General features: G+C 42.7%; 1 protein-coding gene across 1 annotated transcript in view; it reads right to left on the bottom strand.

Annotated features, from left to right (window-relative positions):
- The window catches only part of Megf10 (multiple EGF like domains 10), a 160,263-nt gene that overhangs the window by 26,731 nt on the left and 110,027 nt on the right, over positions 1 to 23,505 (bottom strand). Inside the window, exons 9-13 of the mRNA XM_036204707.1 lie at positions 20,887 to 21,099; positions 12,211 to 12,385; positions 10,623 to 10,743; positions 9,689 to 9,852; positions 7,433 to 7,535 (exon numbers count right to left, since the gene is read on the bottom strand). Of these exons, the coding sequence (XP_036060600.1) occupies positions 7,433 to 7,535; positions 9,689 to 9,852; positions 10,623 to 10,743; positions 12,211 to 12,385; positions 20,887 to 21,099 (776 nt within the window). The remainder of the gene's footprint in view (positions 1 to 7,432; positions 7,536 to 9,688; positions 9,853 to 10,622; positions 10,744 to 12,210; positions 12,386 to 20,886; positions 21,100 to 23,505) is intronic.

Below are 23,505 nucleotides of genomic sequence, written 5' to 3'. Positions count from 1 at the left end.
TGCAAAGGGAAGGTTCCTCTGTCCCTCTCCCCCAAACAACTCACTCTGTCCGCTGGGAGATCGAGAGAGTCTGGCCGTGCTGTCTGGAAACTGATGCATGTGGAGTGTAATGGTTGACCCTGGGTGCCAGTGGGTCTAGCTGAAGAGGGGTGCGCTTTCAGTTTGTCAGGGTGTCAGTGTGTTTGTGGGGATGTCTGCAGGGAGGATGTGGCTCAGTGAGCAGTGGGAGAGCGCTCACCCTGAATGTGAGGGCTTGGAAGAATGGAAGCTAGAACAAGAAGAAGCCAAGACACACGTGTGCAAACACCGTTTCCTTCCTGAAGGGGAAAAGCTACCTTTCAGGGGCTGGGAGCTGCTTCCCCAACTAAAGAGAAATAGAAAAACAATGAAATACCCTAAGATGATTTCTTTGGGATATCCACCAAGGAACAGATAAACACTTCAAAACTAGTTGTTTCTGGAGGCAGTTCCTAAAATATTCTGGAAGAGGGGCAGATGGAAAGAGGGTGGGTTTCTATTTGCAGGCAGTTTTGCTCAATGGAAGCACTTCTTCCTGATAAATTTTCCAATGCTGATAAGGAGATCTGCCAGAGACTGTGTTTGCCAGGACTAGGGACAAAGAGCCCATTGATAGCCTTCTCAAGTTGCTAGGCAATGGCTGAATGACCGTGATAAACTTCAGCTTAAGCAGCACTAAAGAAATGTTCATGCATTTAATGCCTGATGCATTAAGCCAGGGGCCTGAATGTGAAACCGGCATTCACTGGGCATTTGTGATTGCATGAATGTAGTAAATAAATCATCTAGGATGTCATTATTTACCCTTCGCAAAGATGTAGCCCCAGGTCCTCGACTCCTTTATACCCAGTATGCCAATACTGCAATATCTGGGATGTTGGAAAATAAAGAAAATGATTTTGATTTAATGGCTTGACCCTGGGCAGCAAACTATTAAACACATGCTAGAGTGAAAAAGAGATATTTGTTAATGCTAATTGGGGTACGTGATTGTAGAAGAACCACGCTGTTTAGTCACAAACTTGCTAGTTTCCTAATTTCTAACATCATCCTGAAAGTGATGGGAAATTATTCAACAGTGTACCTACCACCTCTGTCCATACTTCATCTTTCCTGACAGACCAGAGAAGGAGTTGGCAAGATTCTGACTCTCTACTCCCCGTGCCCAACCATAATGCCAGCAGAGAACACAGAGACACCCAACTTGTGGTTATTAAATCACACCTTTGTATTGGTTGTTGACAAAAAGTCTCTCTCTCAGTCATAGAAATTAGGGAGGTTCACATCTGTAGCAACAAGACAAACAAGCTGGCAAGCACTGCCTGTCTGAGTACAGCCCTGGGTGAGAGCCAACAGCAGGCTGCGGGGCAGAGTGGGAAAGATGGGGGCTTTTCTATGGTCATTCTCACTTACGAGTGAGAGCCTTCTGTCCATCAAGGAGGGACAGACAGATGGATACCTGCGCGCGTGCGCGCGCGCGCACACACACACACACACACACACACACACACACACACACACACACCATGCCTAGGCCCAGAAGGTTCCAAAAGTTGGTCATTTGCATTTGTGGCTAATTGGACATTTGCATGTTGATTAAACCCTTTCGTGTGGTTATTGACTTGAACTTGGATTTCCACTTAGGTGACTCTGGGATGCCAACCTTGCAAGGCCCTCAAGGTAACCTTTAGCACCATGGAGGGGCTAAGGTGCCAGAGAGCTACATTGAGATAGATGAGTCCCTGAAGGTAGTTTTCATCAGCACCCACTGGTCACAGTGGATGTTTGGGACAGAAAGGCTACCAAGTTCTTCTTCCTGGGGTCCATGGAGAAGCTGATCTCTTGTCATCAACATACCCATGGGGCTTTCCTTCCAAGTCCCCCATTCCTGACTGGGCTCAGGTGAGCACCCTACCTCTGATTTTATTTTGCTGTTCCCATCTTTCTGTTATAACATGTCTTGCTCATCCCATTCACTTGCCTAAGGGGTTCAAGAGCTGATGTGATATCCTAACCCCCTTTCTGCCAATTTAGTATTTGTGGTGGTTTGAAAGAAAATGGCCCTCATAGGGAGTGGCACTACTAGGAGGTGTGGCCTTGTTGGAGGAAGTATGTCACTAGGGGTGGGCTTTGGGGTTTCAGATGCTCAAGCCAGGCCCCCCCCCCCCCCCCCACTGCCTGTGAGTCAAGATGTAGTACTCTCAGCTTCTTCTCCAGCACCATGTCTGCCTGTACAGTGCTGTACTTCCTGCCATGGTTCTAATAGACTAAACATCTGAACTGTAAGCCATCCCCAATTTTTCCTTTATAGGAGTTGCCATGGTCATGGTATCTCTTCACAGAAACCCTAACTAAGACAGTGTTCAAATTTCTTGTTTCTAGCACGAAGACATCTTTGAGTGTTTTTTGTTTCTTTGGTCACTGGTATGAGGCTTCCGTCAAGAAATGGTCCCTGGGCCACATTATCATCAATAATTAGGATGATAGGATGTACCAGATTCCATTAACAGACTGGAGAGTGCCACTGTCTGGGCTACTAGGATAACTTGAAATGAAGTAAAGGACAGGTCAAACCATGTTGTGCAGTTAGTATACTAGACAAGTGCCCTGACAGACATGCAGCTCATCCCCATATGCCAAGGAAAGCATGCTGAGAGATTTCCAAAGCTTTTCAAATTTTGTACCAAAAATAAAAAATGCTTCATGGACTGGTGAGAGCTTCCTCCTCTCTACCCCGCCGCTTCCACCCTCCAAATTCCCATTCAGTAGGTGCTAGATTGTGACTGGGAATACGCACACCTGGGAAAGAGTTCCCAGGTGACAGTGATCTTGACCAGAGCTGGGAACCAGGTCACAGACCACACATGTTTTCAGACAGCTGGAATTAAATGGTGATCAGCTGCAATGTTCAGTGAATAGGTGTTTCTGGCTAACTGAACCCAGAACAGAAAGGAAGAAACATCAACCTGTTTCTACTGGTTTTTAGGAAATATTTTATAAAGCCTGTCACTCCACTACTCCTCTGGAAAACTGTATATACATGTACATGTCTCTCTATGTAAAACTAATTATATTTCATCTGGAATTTCTCAGTCATTTCTGAAAAGCTGGTTTCAGCTTATAACGGTGTGGAATGTGTTTGTACACATGCCATATATGGTATGTGAGTGCACATGAATGTGTGCAGTGTGTATACTCATGTGTACAAAGCCCAAGACACAGCCTAGATATTCTTGATGGTGTGACAGAGTAACACAGGCCCCAGAGTTTTCCAATGAGGTCTGTTTCTTTCAGATAAAACAACCTATTGGCTGGAAATGTCAATAAACTATAAAGTTTTAAATATCTGCATATTATAAACATGCATTCCTTTCTTTGAGAAAATGGTGCATTAACTTTATAAAGAGAGGTTGGAATATCAAATGCACTCTGGGTTTGGCGTAACCTTCACAATATTTGGCGAAGGGGAGGTTTCAAGGCAGAGTTTCTCTGTGTGATAGCTCTGGCTATCCTGGAACTCTGTAGACCAGGCTAGCCTAGAACTCACAGAAATCCTGCCTCTGCCTCCAGAGTACTGGCATTACAAGTATGTGCCATCCCCGCTCAGCCACAGTATTACATTTTCTACCTAGGTAAGACATGCTAACATTTATAGACCTATTTTCCTCAATTAAAAAATTGATATGATATATAATTATATCATTTCATCTCCCTCCCTTTCCTCCCTCAAACCCCACTTTGTGTCCCTCTCTGCTGGCTCCCTCTCAGATTCGCAGTCTCTTTTGATTTAATTGTTATTATGTGTATACACAGACATGTATAATTTGAATGGAGTCATACCACCTGAGCTGACAATGCCTTCCCTCCCCTGGTCAAGAGCCATAGACTCTAGCCCTATTTTAAAAACTTCAGCTCCTAGCCGGGCGGTGGTGGCACACGCCTTTAATCTGAGCACTTGGGAGGCAGAGCCGGGCTGATCTCTGTGAGTCCGAGGCCAGCCTGGCCTACAGAGTGAGTTCCAGGAAAGGTGCAAAGCTACACAGAGAAACTCTGTCTTGAAAAACAAAACAAACAAACAAACAAAAATCTCAGCTCCTTTAGGAAGATACCAACCTGAGGCAACACCACAAAGTTTTGAGTGGTGATGACTAATGGGTTAAGGCACCAGACTCCCTTAAGATGAGATGATGGCTCAGTCTAAGTGGCTAATGTCTTCAAATGTCCCCTCATTACTCCCTCTGCCTGTGTGCTCTGGGATGCCACCCTTGAACACTTTGTACCACTCTTGTTACTGTGGCCAGGGGAAGAGCCTAGGCCCTGCATTGCAGTTCACTGAGGACTTGCCCCGTTACATCAGACTGTACCCTCTCCAGCGAGCAATCCCTAACATGTCACCTAGGGCAGTCTCGGCCACAGAGAAGAAATGAAGCAGATTCATGTGCCTCCATGGGCTCATGGTAATGATTTGGCTGAAAGCTGGCTCCCCAGTGAGAAGCAAAGCCTTCTTCCTGTGAAAAGTCTTAACAAGGAACTTATTCAAAACAAATTGATCAGTGAAAAAAGTGAGTCTGTTCATGGCTGACAATGAAATGATGCCCTGTATAAATATTACACAGACTCTGTTCTTTCTGTTTAGAAAAAAGTAACCCAACTCTCATTCCAAATGTGATCTGTTTTTAAATTTTCTGGAACTGTCTTTCCCCCCACATGTTTGCTTCTATCAAATGTGTTCTTTGAGTGTGGGGGAAACAACCTCTCAGCAGGCTCAGAGACTGACAACTATTTACACACCCAAGCCCGATGGAAGACATGGAGAAATGAGGCATTGGGACCCCTGGGATGGCCTGAGAGCAACAGAGACTTAAGTACAAGCCACAAAGCAAAGAGACAGAGGAGAGAGAGAGAGAGAGAGAGAGAGAGAGAGAGAGAGAGAGAGAGAGAGAAAGCGCCAGCCATGAAGCAGGAAGCAAGCTGGTCACAGATGGGCAGGGGATTACAAGATCACATTGTGTGGCAAAGCCAGTGTATTCCCACAGGAGCCTGGTAGGTCTAAGGCCAGATGGGATAATTTGTCTTACCCCATGACCCAGACTGTGGAATGCCAGGAACACATTTTTTGACTGGCTTTAAGCCAAGTCATCTCTTGCTTTTCTCATGTGTACTAGGGTGTTCCTTTCACAGGCTGGTTCTAAATCATCAGAGTAGGTTGACACTCAAGCTGTGACCCGTATGTCCAGGGACACCCCCCACTCTCTATTATTTTTAAAAGACAAACATAGGAATGGTAGAGCAGGGCCCAAATTAGATAATGTGGCCTCTGTTAGGCTTCATCTGAATTTACCAGATTAGAAGTGTTCCTTTGCCTCACTGAGGTCACTGAGAATTTATCAGCAGTCCATCCACTTGCTAAACTCTGGAACCCTGGTGAAATCACAGATGTGATTTAATGCCTGACATGATCCAGCTTCAGCATCAGTGATGGAGAAGTGACAGAGACTTTTGTACTGTAAAGCTAAGTTCGCAAGTCAAGAGGGAACTACAGGGACAGGGACCTTGACTCCATGGGTCACTCCCACTGACAGCAAATGAAGTCATTGTACCAGCTTGGCCTATCCAACAAGGTGGCTGTAAGGCACTACAATGTGACCATCCACTCCGGTTTTCTTCTACCCACAACCAAAGAAGCTCACAGCAAACTTGTGCGGGGGTGGGGGTGAGGTGGGAGTGGGGGGTGGGGTAGCGGGGTGGGAGGGGAGCAACAGATCCCTCTGAGGGGTTGCTGGTGATAGGCCATGCTTGTGAATCTGAAGACTTAATGTAGCTGAGTTGCCAATGCTCCCCAAATTAACCTATCAGCTAAACCCCATTAAATTTCCATCTTACTTATTTGCAGAAACTAGTATATCAATGCTAAAAGCCGTATGGCGATTCAAGGGATCCAGCATGGCCAAGACAACCAGAAAAGGGAGCAAGGGTGGGATGCTCACCCTTCTCCCAATTTGAAACCTCCTACACAGTCACCATAGTCAATCACTGGTGTGAGGACAAGCATACAGACCAATGGAATTGTCTAGAACATCCAGAAATAAGCTTATGGGAAATTGACTTCTGGCAAGGAAGTTTAGACAGCCAATGGGGGAAAGAATAGTCTTCAAATAACTGCTGGGATCACTGGCTATAGAATGAAGTTTGACCCCCTCATCACAGTATATAAAAGATTAACTCAAAGTGAATCAAAAACCTAAGTATAAATGTTTTAGAAACTTTAGAAGACAATCTAAGAATAAATCTCAACGGTCACGTGTTAGGCAATGATTTCTTAAAATTGATACAAAGAGCACAAGGGAACAGCATTTTAAAGTTAGACAAGGTAGACTTTATCAGAATAACAACTTCCCCTGGAAAAATGCCATGAAAATAGCAGGGGGAAAAAAACAGAAAATGGGAAGGAATGCTTGCAAGTCATGTCTGGTAAAGAACATTAATATAATGTGGTCTTAGAACTCAATGATATAAAGAAAAATAACTCAGTTAAAAATTAATGAAGGATCTGAATAGATACTTCTTCCAAGAAGATTTACAGGTGGCCAGTAAGTGCACAGATGATGAATCCTCAGCATCCTCAGCCACCAGAGGAACACAAAGCAAAACCTCAAAGAGGTACTACCTCACACCCACAGATACAGATGTCACCCGAAAGACAGATGTGTAGTGGGGATATAAAAACGCTCAGATGCCGCTGGTGAGGATGTAAAGTAGTTCTGCAAGAAGAGCGATGTTCTTGTTCATGATTTACAGACTTTGAAGACGGCACTAAATGTCCAAGCAAACCTGAACACCATGAGTAAAGACATCATACTTCTTCCAGGACCACTATTCACCTGATAAACTTCTTGGCTAAACTCATGGAATCACATAAATAAGGAGGAGTTTCTACCTCATGGTTAGAAATTTAGTGCTCAATCATAACATGAATTTGCCTTGACTCAAAAATCTAGGGAAGATAAAGTTTTCAAATTTTTATTTCCAGGAATGAGGTTTAATATCTGTATATGAATCATCTTAGTAGTAGTTAATAGTTTTATCTCTATGATGATTCTAATTATAGTCTTGGGACTTACTTTAATTTTTTTTCTCTGTCAATACTCAAAATATACCACAGAAATCTTTCTGGCCTACATTCTATCAATAAGATCTTGCATTTAAGTTCAATAAAACTGGCTGCTTTTAGTGAGTGATTAATCACACCTAACACATAACATTTCATGGCCAAAAATGTGTCCACTTGCTGGGGACTTTACTGCATTTTTTTTTCTGAAAAATGACCCATGTGTGTTTCTTTGAAGGAGCAGACAACACCCATAGATACTAAAGCATTGGTTATTTCTTTCAAACACCAGCCCTAAGCTTGTACCTGACCATCCAGGGAGGCAGCGGCAGTGGCCTGTGGTAGGGTGGCAGCCGTCTGCGTGGCTGCAGTCACAGCGCTCAGCACAGTTAAGCCCATAGGTGCCATCCTGCAAGGAAGGGGACATCAAAGCCGGCGATGACAAACCTAAGCATTCCCATGACAGCAAACCCCAAGAGTCCCAATGCTTCCTGGGAACAGGCATCACATCACCTCTCCCATGATGCAAAATGCAAGCTGCAGGGGTAGCATTTTAAAATCACCTCAACTCTAACTTATGTTTGATGCAATATTTGGGAGACTTGCATGGTGAAAGCAACTGTGTCAACACGAATATATGATGCGTACATACAATAACATAATATAATACAATAGTAATATAAGCATGCCAACTGACTAAAAGAGTCTTTTCTAATCATTACCATACTTGTAAAAATATTTTCATTTGTCTGTAATTATTCTTACAACATAATTCAGTGTTCCCTATAATTCTCTGCCTTAGAGGAAAGAGAAGTTTTGTCCACATAAAAAAGATATACATGCACACATATAAACATACACACGTACACACACATTAAGTAGACAGACAGATAAATAAATGATAAGTACATAAATGTGGATACATAGATATTACATATAAATTAAGTTCATTTCCATAAGCTCTTGTCAATGGAGTACATGACATAATAAAGAAAACTGAAAATCTGTTGTTATTTTTTCTAATAACTATATTCCTTTCATAAAAAAAATCTAAACTGTGTAGAACATTATGATTTAAGACTGTAAATAAACATTACATTGGCAGCCTCCTCATCTGCCCCTGGATGTACATGCTACTGTCGAGTGGCCCAGTGAAGAGGAGACTGTTGGTGGATGGGCATGACCAGTTGTTCATGAACAAGAATGGAAATTTTTATTTGTAGGGAAAACTTATTTTTGATCCCAGATCCTAGGAAGTGGTATAGGAACTACAATCCTTTCTGGGTCACCCAAACACTGAGGAAAACACTCCAGTGACTGAGGCTGTGGAAATGGAAATAGCATTATCAGGCAGCTGGTGTTAGGTGACATAATCATTTGTCTAGAATTTATTAAGCAAAGAAACCAACTAAACCACTTATGAGGCTCCACTAAGGTTTGACAGGATTGCACAGCAGTTAGCTCTGTTGTAATAGAAGCCACTGGACTGCCAGATCTCCCTGATTTACTAATCCATCTAATGCAAAACAATGGATGGCTTGCACTGGGCTTTCCACTTTGTCCATAATGAGGAAGCAGAAGACCACCTAACAGTGCAGTGGAGCTTTGTTAATCTGCCCATTGGTCTGAAGGGAGATGGCAAAGATAGTTTAGCTCCTAGGGGCTTAGGGGGCACAGAATAATGCAGGGCAGGAATCCTTTCTCCCTTGGGAAATGGGTTGTACTTAACAAGAAGGATGCCTAGGGAGGGAAAGAGAAGCCCTGTGGAAGCCCTGTCTATGAAATGGCCCAGTTCAGGGGGTCACATTGTTATCTGAAGATGTCCTGGGGGAAGAGGACATAGGCCACCTCTGATAGAGTGCTTGTTGGCTCAAAAAGAAAGCATGGTGCGCACAGGGAAGAAAGCAGTTAAGTGCTTTGGAAAGCAAGCATGCAACACGTCACTGCAGAGTTCCCTTCCCCTTTCACCCTCAGCCAGCCTGCAGCACCTAGAGAGGAGACCTTCCAATGATGCATGTCTCCAAATGAGGTCAAGGGAAGGGAGCGAGTGCTAAGGAGACTTTTGTGCCTCCAGAAATATTTACAATAACCGAGGTTGTTTCCAAGCCTTCTTTCATCACTTCTGCACATTTCTGTGACACCAGCCACCGCCCTCTTTTCAGCCCCCTGTCACTCCCCACCCCAAAGCCTGCAGATTTCCATTATAATGGAAACAAAATACTAGGAGAGTTGACAGGCATACACTGGTGGTTAACCAAGGCTGCTGTCTGGCTGCACCCCAGAGATGAGTGTGTAAGAAACTGAAAACTCTGGAGTGGGGGCTGGGAAAACAGATAGGGATAAAAGGAAAGAAGGGGGCATTCTTTAAAGCCTCGCTAACTGATCCCACTCTATCCCTTTCGGAGCCTCTGTCTGCTTCCACTCTTGTAAAAGTTACTGAAGATTGGGTCCCACTCATTCACCTTCAGTCAGGAGAAACAAACAAACAAACAAACAACAAATTGCACAAAGAAGTCAACCCTGCTGCAGTCCTCCAGGTATGGCTACCCAGAGCACACATACCTGGCAGTGAAGTTCACATTTCTCCCCACGCCATCCGGGGGCACAGGTGCAGGTCCCATCCAGGGTGTTGCAGGCACCCCCATTGAGGCACTGACATGTTAGGTTACAGCCAAAGCCCCATGTGCCACTGGGGCAGCTGATGGAACAGTCTACCCCGTGCCAGCCTACATGACAAGAACGACAGAGCGTGTGAGAAAAACAAAGATGACCAGGAGCTTTGCTGAGCCCTTCCAAGCCACATCTCCCTTTAGAGACATCTTGGAGATACATAGCAGTGCTGCCCAGCCCCAGTCACAGCAGTGGCAGACAGCCTTGGCTCTGCCACAAAAGGCCTCCACCAGAAATGAAAAGGAACCCCCAAGGAACCAAGCAGCCATTTGTGCCGTGTGATCGGTCAGGAATGCCAACACTGAGAAGCACCCCTGGGCTACTGGGAAGGGATGTGGAGTGAGGTCACCTTTAATGTTGTGAGATGCTTGGGATAGAATGATGAGCTTTGTTTATTTATATGGGAGGAAGTAGAAGGTTTGTTCTTGGAAGAATAACCCCATCTTTGAAGCAGTAGCCATTAACCATGAAAAATGTGTTTCCAGGATCCTGGCTTCATCTATGGATGACACACTCTGGGCCACACATAAAATCTGTGCTGGCTACATTTCTTGTCATGCCTCCAAGTCAGGCCATTTGGGGGCATAGACACGTCTGTTTGTTTACCCTTCCCAAAATCATGGACTCAGACTTAGAAAGCTGGCAGCCACTTTAGAGATGACCAAATATGAGTTTCTTTCCTGGACTCAGGAGGGATGAGGGACGAGGAGGTCACCCCAATTTTAGTGGATTTAGAGTTAGAGCCCTCTTCAGTGTGTCCTTACAGTGACTCTTGGAGGTGACAGGACCGGGGTCTGATAAAAGATTCACACATGCATACTCTTACCTGCCTTACAGATACAAGACCCATCCACAGGAGAACAGACAGCCTCATTTTTACAGCCACAGCGAGAGGAACAGTTTATCCCATAGCTTCCCAGAGGACATGGAGTAGAACAGTCAATTCCCTAGATGAACACAAACAGCAAAACGCAGCTCTTTTTCCAACCGAAACCAATGCCAGCACAAACAAAAATATACCGCGGCAATGCCAATTGTGCGTTCTCTCTAATTTTATCACTCTAGGCTTTTGAAAGTTGCTATAATACCATTCCTTATGTAAATTGTACATATCCAGGTGCAACACCGGCTGGTCCACAATTGTGATAAAACATTAAATGGGACATGCCCTAAGCCTGCTGACTTCTTTAGATTTGTCTTCCTAACAGAACAACCAAACAAAATTTTCTCCCTTGGTTATGTAAGTCGATATATAAAAATAAGTTACAACTGTAAAATTATTGTCAACAAAAATATAAACACAAACTGCACACCATTTCTAAATGCTTCGTGGGCCTCCTTGTATGACATGTAATGTTGTTAATGGTTGAATCAAAGCAACGCTCAGCCGATGGTTCGATTCAATTTATCCAACAGAAGGAATTAAACACAGAATGGAGCTACCTAAGGTGACTGAGGGACAGCTCTTTTCAAAACCACAAAAGACTCTTAAGAGAAGGTTAATTCAGGGGTCAAAGGATGTCACCGTGATCAGAAACCTCTGGAAAGGTCCTCTCGGCTCTACGACTTCATGGCCCACTCTTTCTTCACCATGTACCCTGGAATGACTGTCAAACTTGTCAGAGGTCAATGCTACCTTCTCAAGGGGAGGAAATAAAGCCCAGCTACCACTTCCCCTTTTCGATAGCTAAGAAAGGCCTAGGGACCACAGACACAATTCTGCTCTCTTGTTGTACAGGTACATTTGCAGAAGCTACATTCTCAAACGGACTTCAAAACCACGTGCAACTGACTGCAGTGTGCGAATGTATCATATGTGCTAACTGATGCATGTTGTGTCTTTAAGTTTTGTGGAATTAAAATAGAAACTGTTGAAAATAATAACTAGGCTGGGCGGTGGTGGCGTATGCCTTTAATCCCAGCACTCAGGAGGGAGGCAGAGACAGGTAGATCTGTGTGAGTTCTAGGCAAGTCTGGTCTACAAAGCAAGTTCCAGGATAGCCTGGGCTATTTATTACACAGAGAAAAGAAAAGGAAAGAGAAGAAAAGAAAAGAAAAGAAAAGAAAAGAAAAGAAGAGAAAAGAAGAGAAAAACTGATAATAACCAATTAGAAAAACTATTTCTATGTTGCTAATAGGTCACAATAGAACAACTACATAAGGAATAATTATAATGGGTCTTACTTCCTGATGAGTTCTAATATTAAACATTAATGACACCCTGATGGTTTTATTAGTGTTCTCAGCCATCAATGGAATGTTAGAGTTAACTTTCTCAGACAGTTCTTCTCTCATGAACGCTATGAATGGTTTAACCACGTTCACTGTACTTGAGGGTAGCTCACGTAAATTGTGCTGTTGATCTGTTCCACACTGCGTATTCTTCTCCTGCCTCCACAGCCCAAGTTACTCACCTTGAATCCAGGAGCACAGGCACACCTTCCAGTCACACTGTCACAGTCTGCCCCGTTTTGGCAGCTACAGATCTCTTGGCAAGCTTCTCCATAGAATCCAGGAGAGCATGTTTCATTACAGTAGAGTCCAGACCAGCCCGGCTTGCAGCCACACTCTCCAGACATGGGATGACAGCTGAAAGACAGAGATGAAAGGAACAAGTCATTCTGGGATAAACAAGACACTTGAGCCATGGACAAACGCCGCTTTCTCAAGAATCACTATATGTGCAGGTAATTCCGTGAACATGGATTTAAACTTAACTCCTACAGTGGTGTGTTTAATTAATTGGTTGGCACCCAGTTGTTACTACAGAACCAGTGAATGAAATCAGCATCCTGTCGTGGTCAAGTGACTACAATAACCATATCCTTGTACCTACAATTCTTTTTAATTGTCTTAAATTGAAAGCACAAACTCAATAAGAAACCAGCACTATGAGACACTCTGAAGAGCTCCAGGCAACGCCAAGTCCACTGTGTGATAGCCATAGAATTCCAAAAGCAGTGACCTTGCCAACAAGCCTCTCCTCTCAACCCATCTACCTGGCGGTATAGCAGCAGCTGCCACCTGGAACAGTAGTCTTATTGACAGGCCGGGCAGCCAGCTGTTGCCCCACAGCAAATGGACACATCAGCTGTGCTGAGATGTTCCTGCAAGTGAGTGGACACAATAATACAGCACTCGGTGGTATACTGGCTTAAAACATGTGTGCTTCTTGACGCAGGAAAACCTTGACAATCAAATCCTGCCAACAATAGAAAAGCTGGGTAGAGATGCCCCCTCCCCCCACCCCATGAAGCCCAAACACTCCCCTTAAACAGGATAAACAACAAAATCTAATTTCCATCTAGACATTTGCTAAATGGAAATGTCTTTTCTAAAGGACATCATAGAATTTGTACTCTTTTGGGGTGGGAGATAGAGAGGGACTTGTAGTGGTGAAGTCAGGATATAATGCTAGTTCTCTTGTCTACCAGAGTGACCTTAGGGAAGGCACAAAGCCTCCTCCCTAAAATCCCCTAGTGAGTGAGGTTTCAGCCGCACACCATAATATTACTTGTTTTTAATGTAGATGAGTGTTTTGCTTGTATGTATGTATGTATGAGCACCATATGCATGCCTTGTGCCTGCAGAGGTCAGCAGAAGGCTTTGAATACCCTAGAACTGGAGTTACAGATGGTTGTGAGCCACTGTGTGGGTGCTGGGAACCAAACCTAGGTTTTTTGCAAGAACAAATACTCTCAACCTCTGAGCCATCTCTCCAGTCCCACACCCCATAACCTGATGTTCTTCATTTCCTCTCTCCTTCAAAAAAAGCCAGGAGACTGCATGGTTTGGTCTTCATTTTCTGAAGTTTTTTTTTTTATTTTTATGTACTTTCAGATTCCTACTATAATTAACTATCCACAGGAAAAAAGCTAGATATTCATCACAACCATGCTCAGAAAACATGAAGAAAAATCTAAATACATTTTATACAATTAAGATTTCCTGGGTAGAGAAGGTTTGGATGCCAAAAACAAGGACTGGAGTCTCAGACACACTTAGATCTATGTATGTATGTATGATATATCTATTGCCTATCATACCTGGGTAAATACTTGGCATCTTTGTGGCATCTCAGGTTTACTGTGTCAAAGGCTGGGCCCTGTTCTTCCCTTCTTTTATATCCAGCATCTACCCTAGTCTCCTGTATTTCTGTATGTGGTGCCACCATCGCTCTTCCTAGGGATTGCTGTGTTTCCTGATGTTTTTGTCTACTAGCTTGCTCATTGATTCAGGACCTTGCTACATAGCCCAAGTTGACTTCATGATCAAGATCTTTGGCTTTTGCTAAGATTACAAGCATGAACTACTGGACACAGCTAGGACTTGTTCTCTTTAAAAATTATTTTTTATTATTTATTTATATTTTTAAACTTAAAAAAATATTTTCATGCAATATATTTAAATCACATTATCTCCTCTTCCAGTAACTCTTGGATCCTCCTCATCTCTCTATTCACCCAAATTTGTGGGTATTTTTCCTCTCTTTAAAACAAACAAAAAAGAAACACACACACACACACACACACACACAACAAAAAAAAAAAAAAAAAAAAAAAAACAGAAATCAAAAAAAACAGGCAAAAGGCCATCATGACAAAAAAAAAAAAAAGCCCAAACAAAGAAAAATTAGAAAAAAAATGTTTACAAAAATACCATTGAGTTCATTTGTTTGTTGATCAATCACTCCTGGGCATGGGGCCTGCCCCAGAGTGTGGTTAATATACCCAGTGAAACTCCATTGGAGAAAACTGATTTTTTCCCTTTTCTAGTGGGTAACAATTGCAGATATTTTCTTGGTTATGGATGGCACTCCATGTCCACTCTTCCCTCTCAATGCTGGGGCCCTATCTTGTTTGAACCTTGTGTATGCTGCCACAGTTTGAGTTCATATGTGCATTAGTCCTTCTGTGTCTTGAAGACAGTTTCCATGGAGACGTCCATCCCCTCTGACTCTTACACTTTTTCCTTCTCCTGTTCTAAATAGCTCCTTGAATCTTGCAGGTAGGAGTCTGATGAAATACCCCTCTTAGGACTGAGTACTCCAAAGTCTCTCACTCTGCACATTGTCCAGTGTGGGTCTCTGTGGTAGTATTGTGTTCCCCAAAATATTGTGCACACTAGTAAACTTATCTGGGGTCAGAGAAAAGAACAGCCACAATATTAAACATAGATGTTAGGCAGTGGTAGCACACACCTTTAATCATAGCATTCCAGAGGCAGAAATCCTTCTGGATCTCTGTGTGTTTAAGGCCACATTGGAAACAGCCAGCATGGTGACACACGCCTTTAATCCCAGAAAGTGAGCCTTTAATCCCAGGGGGTGAGGGCAGAAAGCAGAAAGGTATATAAGGCATGAAGACCAGGAACTAGCAGCTTTCGGCTGGTTAAGCTTTTAGGCTTTGGAGCAGTACGGTTCAGCTGAGAGGCTTCCAGTCTGAGGAAACAGAATCAGCTGAGGAACTGTCAAGGTGAGGTAGCTGTGGCTTGTTCTGCTTCTCTGATCTTCTAGCATTCACCCCGATACCTGGCTCAGGTTTGATTTTATTAATAAGTACCTCTAAAATTCAGGCTACAGGTCTTCGTATTAATTCCCATTCCTTGCAAGAGGAAACTTCTCTGATGAGGGCAGAGAATTGTTCTTGGTCTCTCCTTCAGCCTTATCTCCCATCTCTAATTGTTACTAGGACGTAACCATTCCAACTCAAAACTATATTTTGACTATCCACATCTCCTCTATATTGTTCTATACTTTGCCAAAGCCAGAACTGAAAAGCCTTCCAACCTTCCTCCCTATGTCTACACATGCCTTGTCATCTAAAGCATCAATTACACCATTGCTCCTCCTTAAAGCTTGTCAAAGGTCCCCCACTAAACACTTGGAATAAAACCCATGCTGTTCAATATGCTGACATAACTGTATTATTTGTTACCTAAACCAGGACCTCTTAAGAGTGAAGAAGGAGAGACTAAAACTAACTTATTGTCTTGACAATAGGTTTCACTAGCTTGTCCTTGTGAAGCCAGATATAGAGTCACCCTGAGATAGCCATAAAGCCTCGCCATTGGCCACTGCCATTTCTGCACCTTCTCCAACCCAACAATGAAAGGCCTGCCATTGTGGTTCTCACTTTATCACTGCACTCAGTCATGCTGAATTTCCTTCAGCTTGCAGAAGCACCCAGAGTTCTCTACTTTAAGAGCTTCCATGGGGGCTGCTCCAGTGGCCTTGAAGGCACCTCCTCTCCTCTTCACCTGTCTCTCTCTTCATCTTGTCCTCAGTCTCAGCTGAAACAGCCTCTCTTCCTAGAAGCCTTCTCCAACCACCAACACTTAATTAGGTCTATTCAGTCCCCTTTCCCTGCACCCTACCCTTCCTCAGCTCACCTCTCAGTCTGCCCTGGTGACTTACTTTACCTTGACATCTTTCTTCCCCGCCACACCACAAGATCTAGGAGGACAGGAATTAAGTCACTTTCCCTGCCCATCCCCAGCACACAGTAGGCTCACAGCAAAAACTGCGGCATGAAGGATGAAAAGGATATTGTCAACTTCAGATCTGGTTTTCATATAATCCCTGCTTCTCCCTTGCATCTCTGAGACATGACACAGTACCTGTGTCCAAAGGCAGGGCTTCCTCTAAACTTTGTTTCAAAAGTGTTAGTCTTAAATTAAAGGGAATTGCCTCCAATCCCAGAGAAATATGTATTATCTGAGAAGTTAATTTAGGCGAATACCAACACTGACATCTAGCATTTACAAGGCACTGAACTGGTGCCAGCACCCGGCTGAACTATCTATACGCATTATTTACCTCAGTTCCCATCACCATCTAAAGTGGCAGGCATGGCCCCATTTTATAAATGGGAAACTGAGGCCTGGAAAGGATAAAACTTATTCGGAGGCTCACATATTTAGTAGTGGCAGAATCAGACTACAACACAGGATTGTCAATCTGTTTTGAAACTGAAAGAAAAGGAAGTTTGCTAGCATCCTTCAAGAGAGACTCAATAAGAAAAGGAAGTGCTAAAATCTAGGATTTTACACTGATTCAAAGTCAGCAAGATAGTGAAAACAAGACAAATTTATATGAGTAAAACCTCACGCTTGAGAAAAGGAAATAAAACATTTTATTTTATCTTCAACTGTGACAAAGGAAAGGACATTCTTTGGTAGAAAATGGCTTACAATTAAAAGTCAGAAATACTATTCATGATATAGGCATTAATGCTGAACTGAATAGATATTACTACATGAATGTGAACTGAGGGGCAGACAGAGAACGTGATATTCAAGGGCCCCCTGTGAGTGGCAGTACAACCCACTGGTTCTCAGAATGATTGACACTGGATTAGTATTTTGTAATTATTTGTAGGACACCAGAGAAGTTTGGAAGTATTCAAAGGACTCTCAATTAGGAAGTTAATGGATAATGAGACCTAGATGTGGAAGGTTGGAGGTGGAAGGGTAATACACTTCATAACTGTTTTCTGTCTAAAGAACAAGTTGCTTTACACATGAAAATATAACTATGCACATATGGAAATAGTTGTCATTTTATATATGCATATAATCATAGCTAATTTAAAAGAGTAGTTCTTCAATTTAATAGCCAATTTGTAACAGGAGTCCAGTTGTACATAATATCGGCTGAGGCTAGTGACATCTGTGATCCCAGATACTTAGAAGGCTGAGGCAGGAGGATTACAAGTTCCAGGACTGCTTGGGCCATACTGTAAATTCAAGGTCAGCCTGGACACTTCATGAGACTCTGTCTCAAGATAAAAAAAAAAAAAAGTATGAAAAGAGCTGGGACTATATCAGTAATAAAGTACTTGTCTAGCATGTGTGAGGTCCTGGATCCAAACCCCTAAAGACATATTTACTAAACATAATGAGTCATTGAACTTCTTTTTATTCATCCCCTTATATGAGGTCTGCACTCAAATGCAATGACAATTGGGTTGTCTCCTGGTTAGTTTTGATTGTGAACTTGACACAGCCTAGAGTCACCTGGGAAGAGGGGACCTCAATTGAAGAGTTGACTCAATCAGATTGGCCTATGGCTATGTCTGTGAGGGATTTTCTTGATTGGTGACTGATATGGGAAGGATCAGCCCACTATGGGTGGCACCATCCCTAGGCAAGTGGGTACAGACTATATAACAGAGTTAGGTGAGCATGTAGAGATGGAGCCAGTAAGCACCCTTTCCTCATCATTTCTGCTCCAGGTTTTTGTTTGGATTTCTACCCTGACATTTCTCAGTGACAGACTAATACCTGGAAGTGGGTGCTGAAACACACCTCTTCCTCCCCAAGTCACTTTTAGAAATGGTCTTTATCACCACAACAGGAAAGTAAATTAGAACAGGTGGCGCTTACAAAATAAGGCACATACTGATTGCTAACGGCTATTGAATGTCCTTATTAACAAGGGCTGGTACACATATGCTATGTGCGGTCTAATTAAACTCCTTTTATTTTCTTGTTCTAAATCATTTCTATGAAAGTTAGTTTTCCACCTGAAGGTCTAGGTCCAGTAAAAATGTCTTTGGATTCAGAAATATTTAAAATATTAATGTTACTTGTAAATATATTTAAATTAATGTCAACTAAATAATGGATTACAAAATAAAATGACTACAATTTTGGGAGGGACTCTCCTAAAGAAGTGGAGGCCAGGTTAAGGCCAGTCTGGTCTACATAGCAAGTTCCAAGTCCACCAGGGATATACAATGAGACCTTGTCTCAAAGTAAAATAAAATAAAGTAGAGCCTATTGCATCTGAGTTTGCTTGTGAGGGCTGATTCATCTTACAAATGAATATTAGGCAATACAACATAACCAAATGCTTAAATGCATTTAGATGCTGGAGACTGCCCTGCTTGTGGTTGCCTTTAGAAGACAGTTGGCTAAAATGAGCCCAGGCTACCCTTCTGTAGACTCCATGTGCCTCGTCACTCTCGTCATGCAGCCCAGTTTCAGACATGGAGTGAGGATTTCCAGGTCCATCAGTTTCCCATAGATCTACCAGTCAAACCTACAGAAAATAGCAACCCCAGGCTGCGCCTGGCCCATGCATTAAAACGCCATCAGCTGCTAAGGCTATTCAAATTGGCATCATGCGTTTGTTGTGGTGTAACTAATGCCAGCCTATACTAACTCCTCCTCAAATGTTTGACTCTCATATGTCAATATATATATAGGCACAGAACTAAACACTATGTAAACTACTAATTTACACTGCACTATATATTATTAATTACATGGAAAAGCTTTTGGATAAATTTATTGCATGAATTATACATAACAGCAAATCTCTGCTTGCTTTATTAGACGATAGGAGAACAAATTAGGCTTTTGATTAAAGCAATGATTCCAAGCCCTTTTTTGTTTTTTATCTCTGAAGGACCCTGCATTTTAGAAAGATGTTCAAGATATAAGAATTAATGGACGACTCCAGCTGTGTAGCCAATGTGATAGGCTCATGTAATCTACATTTAACTAGCTTTAATAGAAATTTGTAAAAGCTAATCTTTTAAAATAGCTTTCCTGAGGAAGGGCATTTAAATTGTTTCTAAATCTTCTGAATATTTGATAGGCATTGTTTCAATATTGTTTTGATCTATGTAATTGTCAAACAATCTCATCTACTTCTTTATTGGAGTATATACATTTAGTCTGATAGGGCCTATGTCAAAGGCACTCCAGTCCTGTGATCAAGGTGAATAAAAAACAACAACAACAAAAAACACCCTCCACCTGCATCGAAACACCCATTTCCACCAAAGCCAAGTCTCTATGCTTCTCCAGTTCCTCTCAAAACAGAGTCCACTTTTCTGTAGGTTTGCAGCTTTATTGGGTTTCAGTTGCATCCACACACAACAAAGCAGTTCTGCAGGTGTTGGTGATACATGAGGCTTGCCTTACTATAGAGGAAACCAAACTCATGATTTGTGTTTAATCCATGCTAGCTCCTTACATATCAGGAAGTTAAAAACAAATCTTTGCAGAGAGCTTATTATCTACATACTTATCTAAATGTTCCATGTAAGAAATAGCAATATATTCCAATGAAGGAAGCCCAAAGTTGACCATAATAAAGTTACTTAAATCACTTGGAGAGTACACTTCTCACACACACACACACACACACACACACACACACACACACACAACGATATAATACAAGTTCATTTTTCTTCTGTTCATAATAACGGCTTAAAGAGTAGGCCAGCTGCACATCTCTGTTTTCCTCCAACTCTTATGTATTTGGGCTTTGATGTGGCTAGGTATAAATGAAGTACCATCTGTGCTGAATGCAAATAAAGGTCTAAACTGTTGCGTACTATACTACATTTTTGTCCAATTTATCTTTTCCAGAAGTCTGCAAGTGGGCTGGGAATTCTAACTTACATGTATCTGGTCCTTGGAGAAGGAGAGAGAAAAGAATATGTAGGAAGATACTTTTCAGGGACAGACAAGGCACAGCAGGGTGGGCAGCGGTGTGATTTCCTGTTCCTAAATTTTTGGAGAGATTTTTAAGCTGAAAGATCCCTATGAGGTTTTTTGTTTTGTTTTGTTTTGTTTTGTTTTGTTGTTTTGTTTTGTTTTGTTTTCCCCAGAGAAATCGGTTCTGAAAGCTATTCCACATGTGACAGCCTCATGAAGCGCTTCCCCAAACCCCACCCACTTCCTCTCTGTAGACTTTCTTTTCTTCCACAGCTGTGCTGTCAAGTAAAAGATGCTGCAGCGAGCGTGATGGTTTCACATCTTGCATTTGGCTTAACCCCTGTCTCTCTGTGGTATCTTTGCTTCTAAGGGAATGTCACACAATCCCTCTCTTAGGGAAAAGTTACGTTCGTCTCAGCAAAATCATTTTTAACAGTCCCCATCAATAGATAAAACAACTTAATACCCACCAATAACCTTAGCCTTTGAACAATAGCTTTTAGCTCCAAATGAAAAAAAAGTTGTCCTTCAACTTGATGATTTCTGTCAATGAGAGCCCATTCTTGCCAACCCCTGGACGCTAAAGTTAGAACTTCACAATAGAAAAGGTTTTTCCAGGGGCAGCTGGCACTCACCTATGAGTGTTGTCCAGGTGGCAGGGGCACCGCTTGTCACATTTGATGCCATATAGCCCCTCGGGACACAGGCGAGCCTCACAAAGTTCGCCTGCAAAGCCTGCTTCGCATAGGCACGCCCCGCTCACATGATAACACTTCCCTCCATTAACACACCTGCAGGTCTCCGCACAGCGAACTCCATAGGTCCCAACAGGACATTCATCCTGACACCTATTCAGACAAGAGGCCAACAGTTGGTTCAAAAGGGCCTAACCATGTACAAGTTGAAATGCTTTTTGAACCCATAGTATTTTATGTTTGTTCCGTTACAGGCAGAAAAAGTAATTAGATCACTCTGGATAACAGCATTAACAGCCATAAGCAAGTCAAAGGGAGAATTAAATACAAAGACTCAAGGAGTTCTAGGCATTCAAGATCAGATGTCCACCATCCCAGTTTGTAGGTTAGAAGACGGCTTTGAGTTTTCTAACAATTTTTTGGCAAGTGAGATATTGTCGTCTGTTGGGAAGGACGGCCAAATGACAAGGGAAAAAAAAATCAACCCAAAAGTTCACCTTAGTGTCTTTTTAGCATAAAGGAAATGGCTCGGAGGGGAGAGATGCGTAGGTAGGTTGGATAAGGTGGGAAGCTGAAGCTGCAGGACTGAAAGGAGTCATCACTGCTCTGTGGCAAGCATGAGCCGTTATTGGGGCTAGCCAAATCTCTTTTTGGTGAGGTGAGGTGATGGGAGCATACCGCCAAGAAGACAGAGATAACTTCACATCTAGGAGAGAGCTCACCGCAGAAGGGGACACTGTCTCAGCAGCCACTTCCCAAGTGGCTTTCCAGTCATGCCAGACTCGGCTAAAAAATGTAGGTCAGTATTGCATTTCCCAGATCTAAACAATGCGCACGGCAGGACACGCTTAAGAGCAATAAGAGAGAGAAATAGTTCCAGGAGAAGCAGCCTTTCCACCAGGCTGGGCATACTTTTAATGATAGGGTGTGGTGAGTGTCAATACTGGAATTCTAAGTATAGAGGGAAAAGCTTGGGCGTCTTCTGACATTTTGCTGGTTGACTCTGGCCATAGCGTGCATTAAATATGGTGGGGAAAAGGGAAAGAGCCTCTTGGTAGCAGATTTCCCTCTTCTAGACATCTCCAAGTGCATTTGTCAGCATGCCATCACTAACTGCTTACCCGCAAAAGGAATTCTGGAGCCGTGGAGTGAGGACTTCAAATAAATTCAAATGTAGACTTCAGAGCTACATATGAACGCATACAGCTACTTTTAGAGCAGAGTATTTTTTAGAAAGGCCCTCAATATTTCTAACCTTCAAGATCCTTTAACAAACCAAGTCATCTGATTTGTTCCTTTAAAGTGTACATTTTAAAGGAAGACTTTGTAAGGTACAATGATTTGACCTAATCTAAGCTTTTACTAAATGCTGGCAAGAGAGCATCTCAGTATGTTTGATGGATTGTCCTTCCAACTCAATGTCAATGAAAACAAAAGATAAAAATACCACCTCCTCACCTTCTTCTGTGAACTTATAAACAAAACAAGAGGCTAAACTTTGGGTTGGTGGATGACTCTGGGTAAAGATACCTAATGGCCTGACTTGGATCCCAGAAGCTGCATCACTACAACGATGAGCTGTTTCTAAAAGTTGCTCTCTGACCCCCACACAGGTTCCATACACCACCCCAACCGCAACACACACAGCAAATACACAAATATTAGTCAGGAAAAGGCTGGACCTTGAGTTATCGGTGTCATTTGAATGTGGTTTATTTAAGCATGCTATAAAGGATGTTGGAAGTCTGGGGAAGCTATGATGCCGCCCCATCACAGGGAACTAGTGTGTGGGGGCTCACTGGGTCTTGGCACAGTACTTTCTTTCTCTTGGAAAGCAAAATGAATAATAGCCGGTGCTGGCCTGTATTTACCTCTCTAGCCTCTAATTGAACAACTAGTGGTTTCTAGTGTAAATTCAGAGCAAACACACTTAGATTTGCTGTCTAAGCAGCCACTGTGGGGGCTGCTGCTTCAGGGAGAGCTGCACCTTCCTGTCAGTATCAGTGTGCATTTCCACCTGCCAAACCCAAACAGCAGGGCAGCTTCCAGGTGGAGACCTTTCCCACGGCCTCTTTAAAGTCACTGTTTTCAGTGTGTGCCAATGAGTAAGGTGCAGTGTGACATTTCAATGCACGGATGCAGAACATTTTCTATCTTAAGTAAACATCATGGAGTAGTGATGTCTTTCCGGTTGGTCTCCAGCTTAGGACCATTTCCCCTTTCATAGCCTTAGAGTTGGTTTTGTGATCCCACAAGAAACAGGAAAGGCTACCTCAGGAATCAGTAATACATTTTCTTAAGATGGCAGAGAAATAACAGAGAGTAGTAAACCTTGGCCAGGGAACAAATGTAGAAACGGTGGCTTTCTATTAAAAGTAAAAGAAAAAAGACATTTCTAATAGTGTTGTGGAGTTAGGAGAAAGGACAATCACTAAGTAGACATAAACTGAGTAGATATAAACTGATAAAACACTAACTAATGGGTCACATCCCCACATTGATATCATTCTGATCACTGCTTTGCATCGGATTGTAAACTTGAGGAAGAGGAAGTAAGCG

Source organism: Onychomys torridus, chromosome 13, assembly GCF_903995425.1.
Source record: "Onychomys torridus chromosome 13, mOncTor1.1, whole genome shotgun sequence".
Classification (NCBI taxonomy): domain Eukaryota; kingdom Metazoa; phylum Chordata; class Mammalia; order Rodentia; family Cricetidae; genus Onychomys; species Onychomys torridus.
This window is presented reverse-complemented; position numbering and strand designations above follow the sequence as displayed.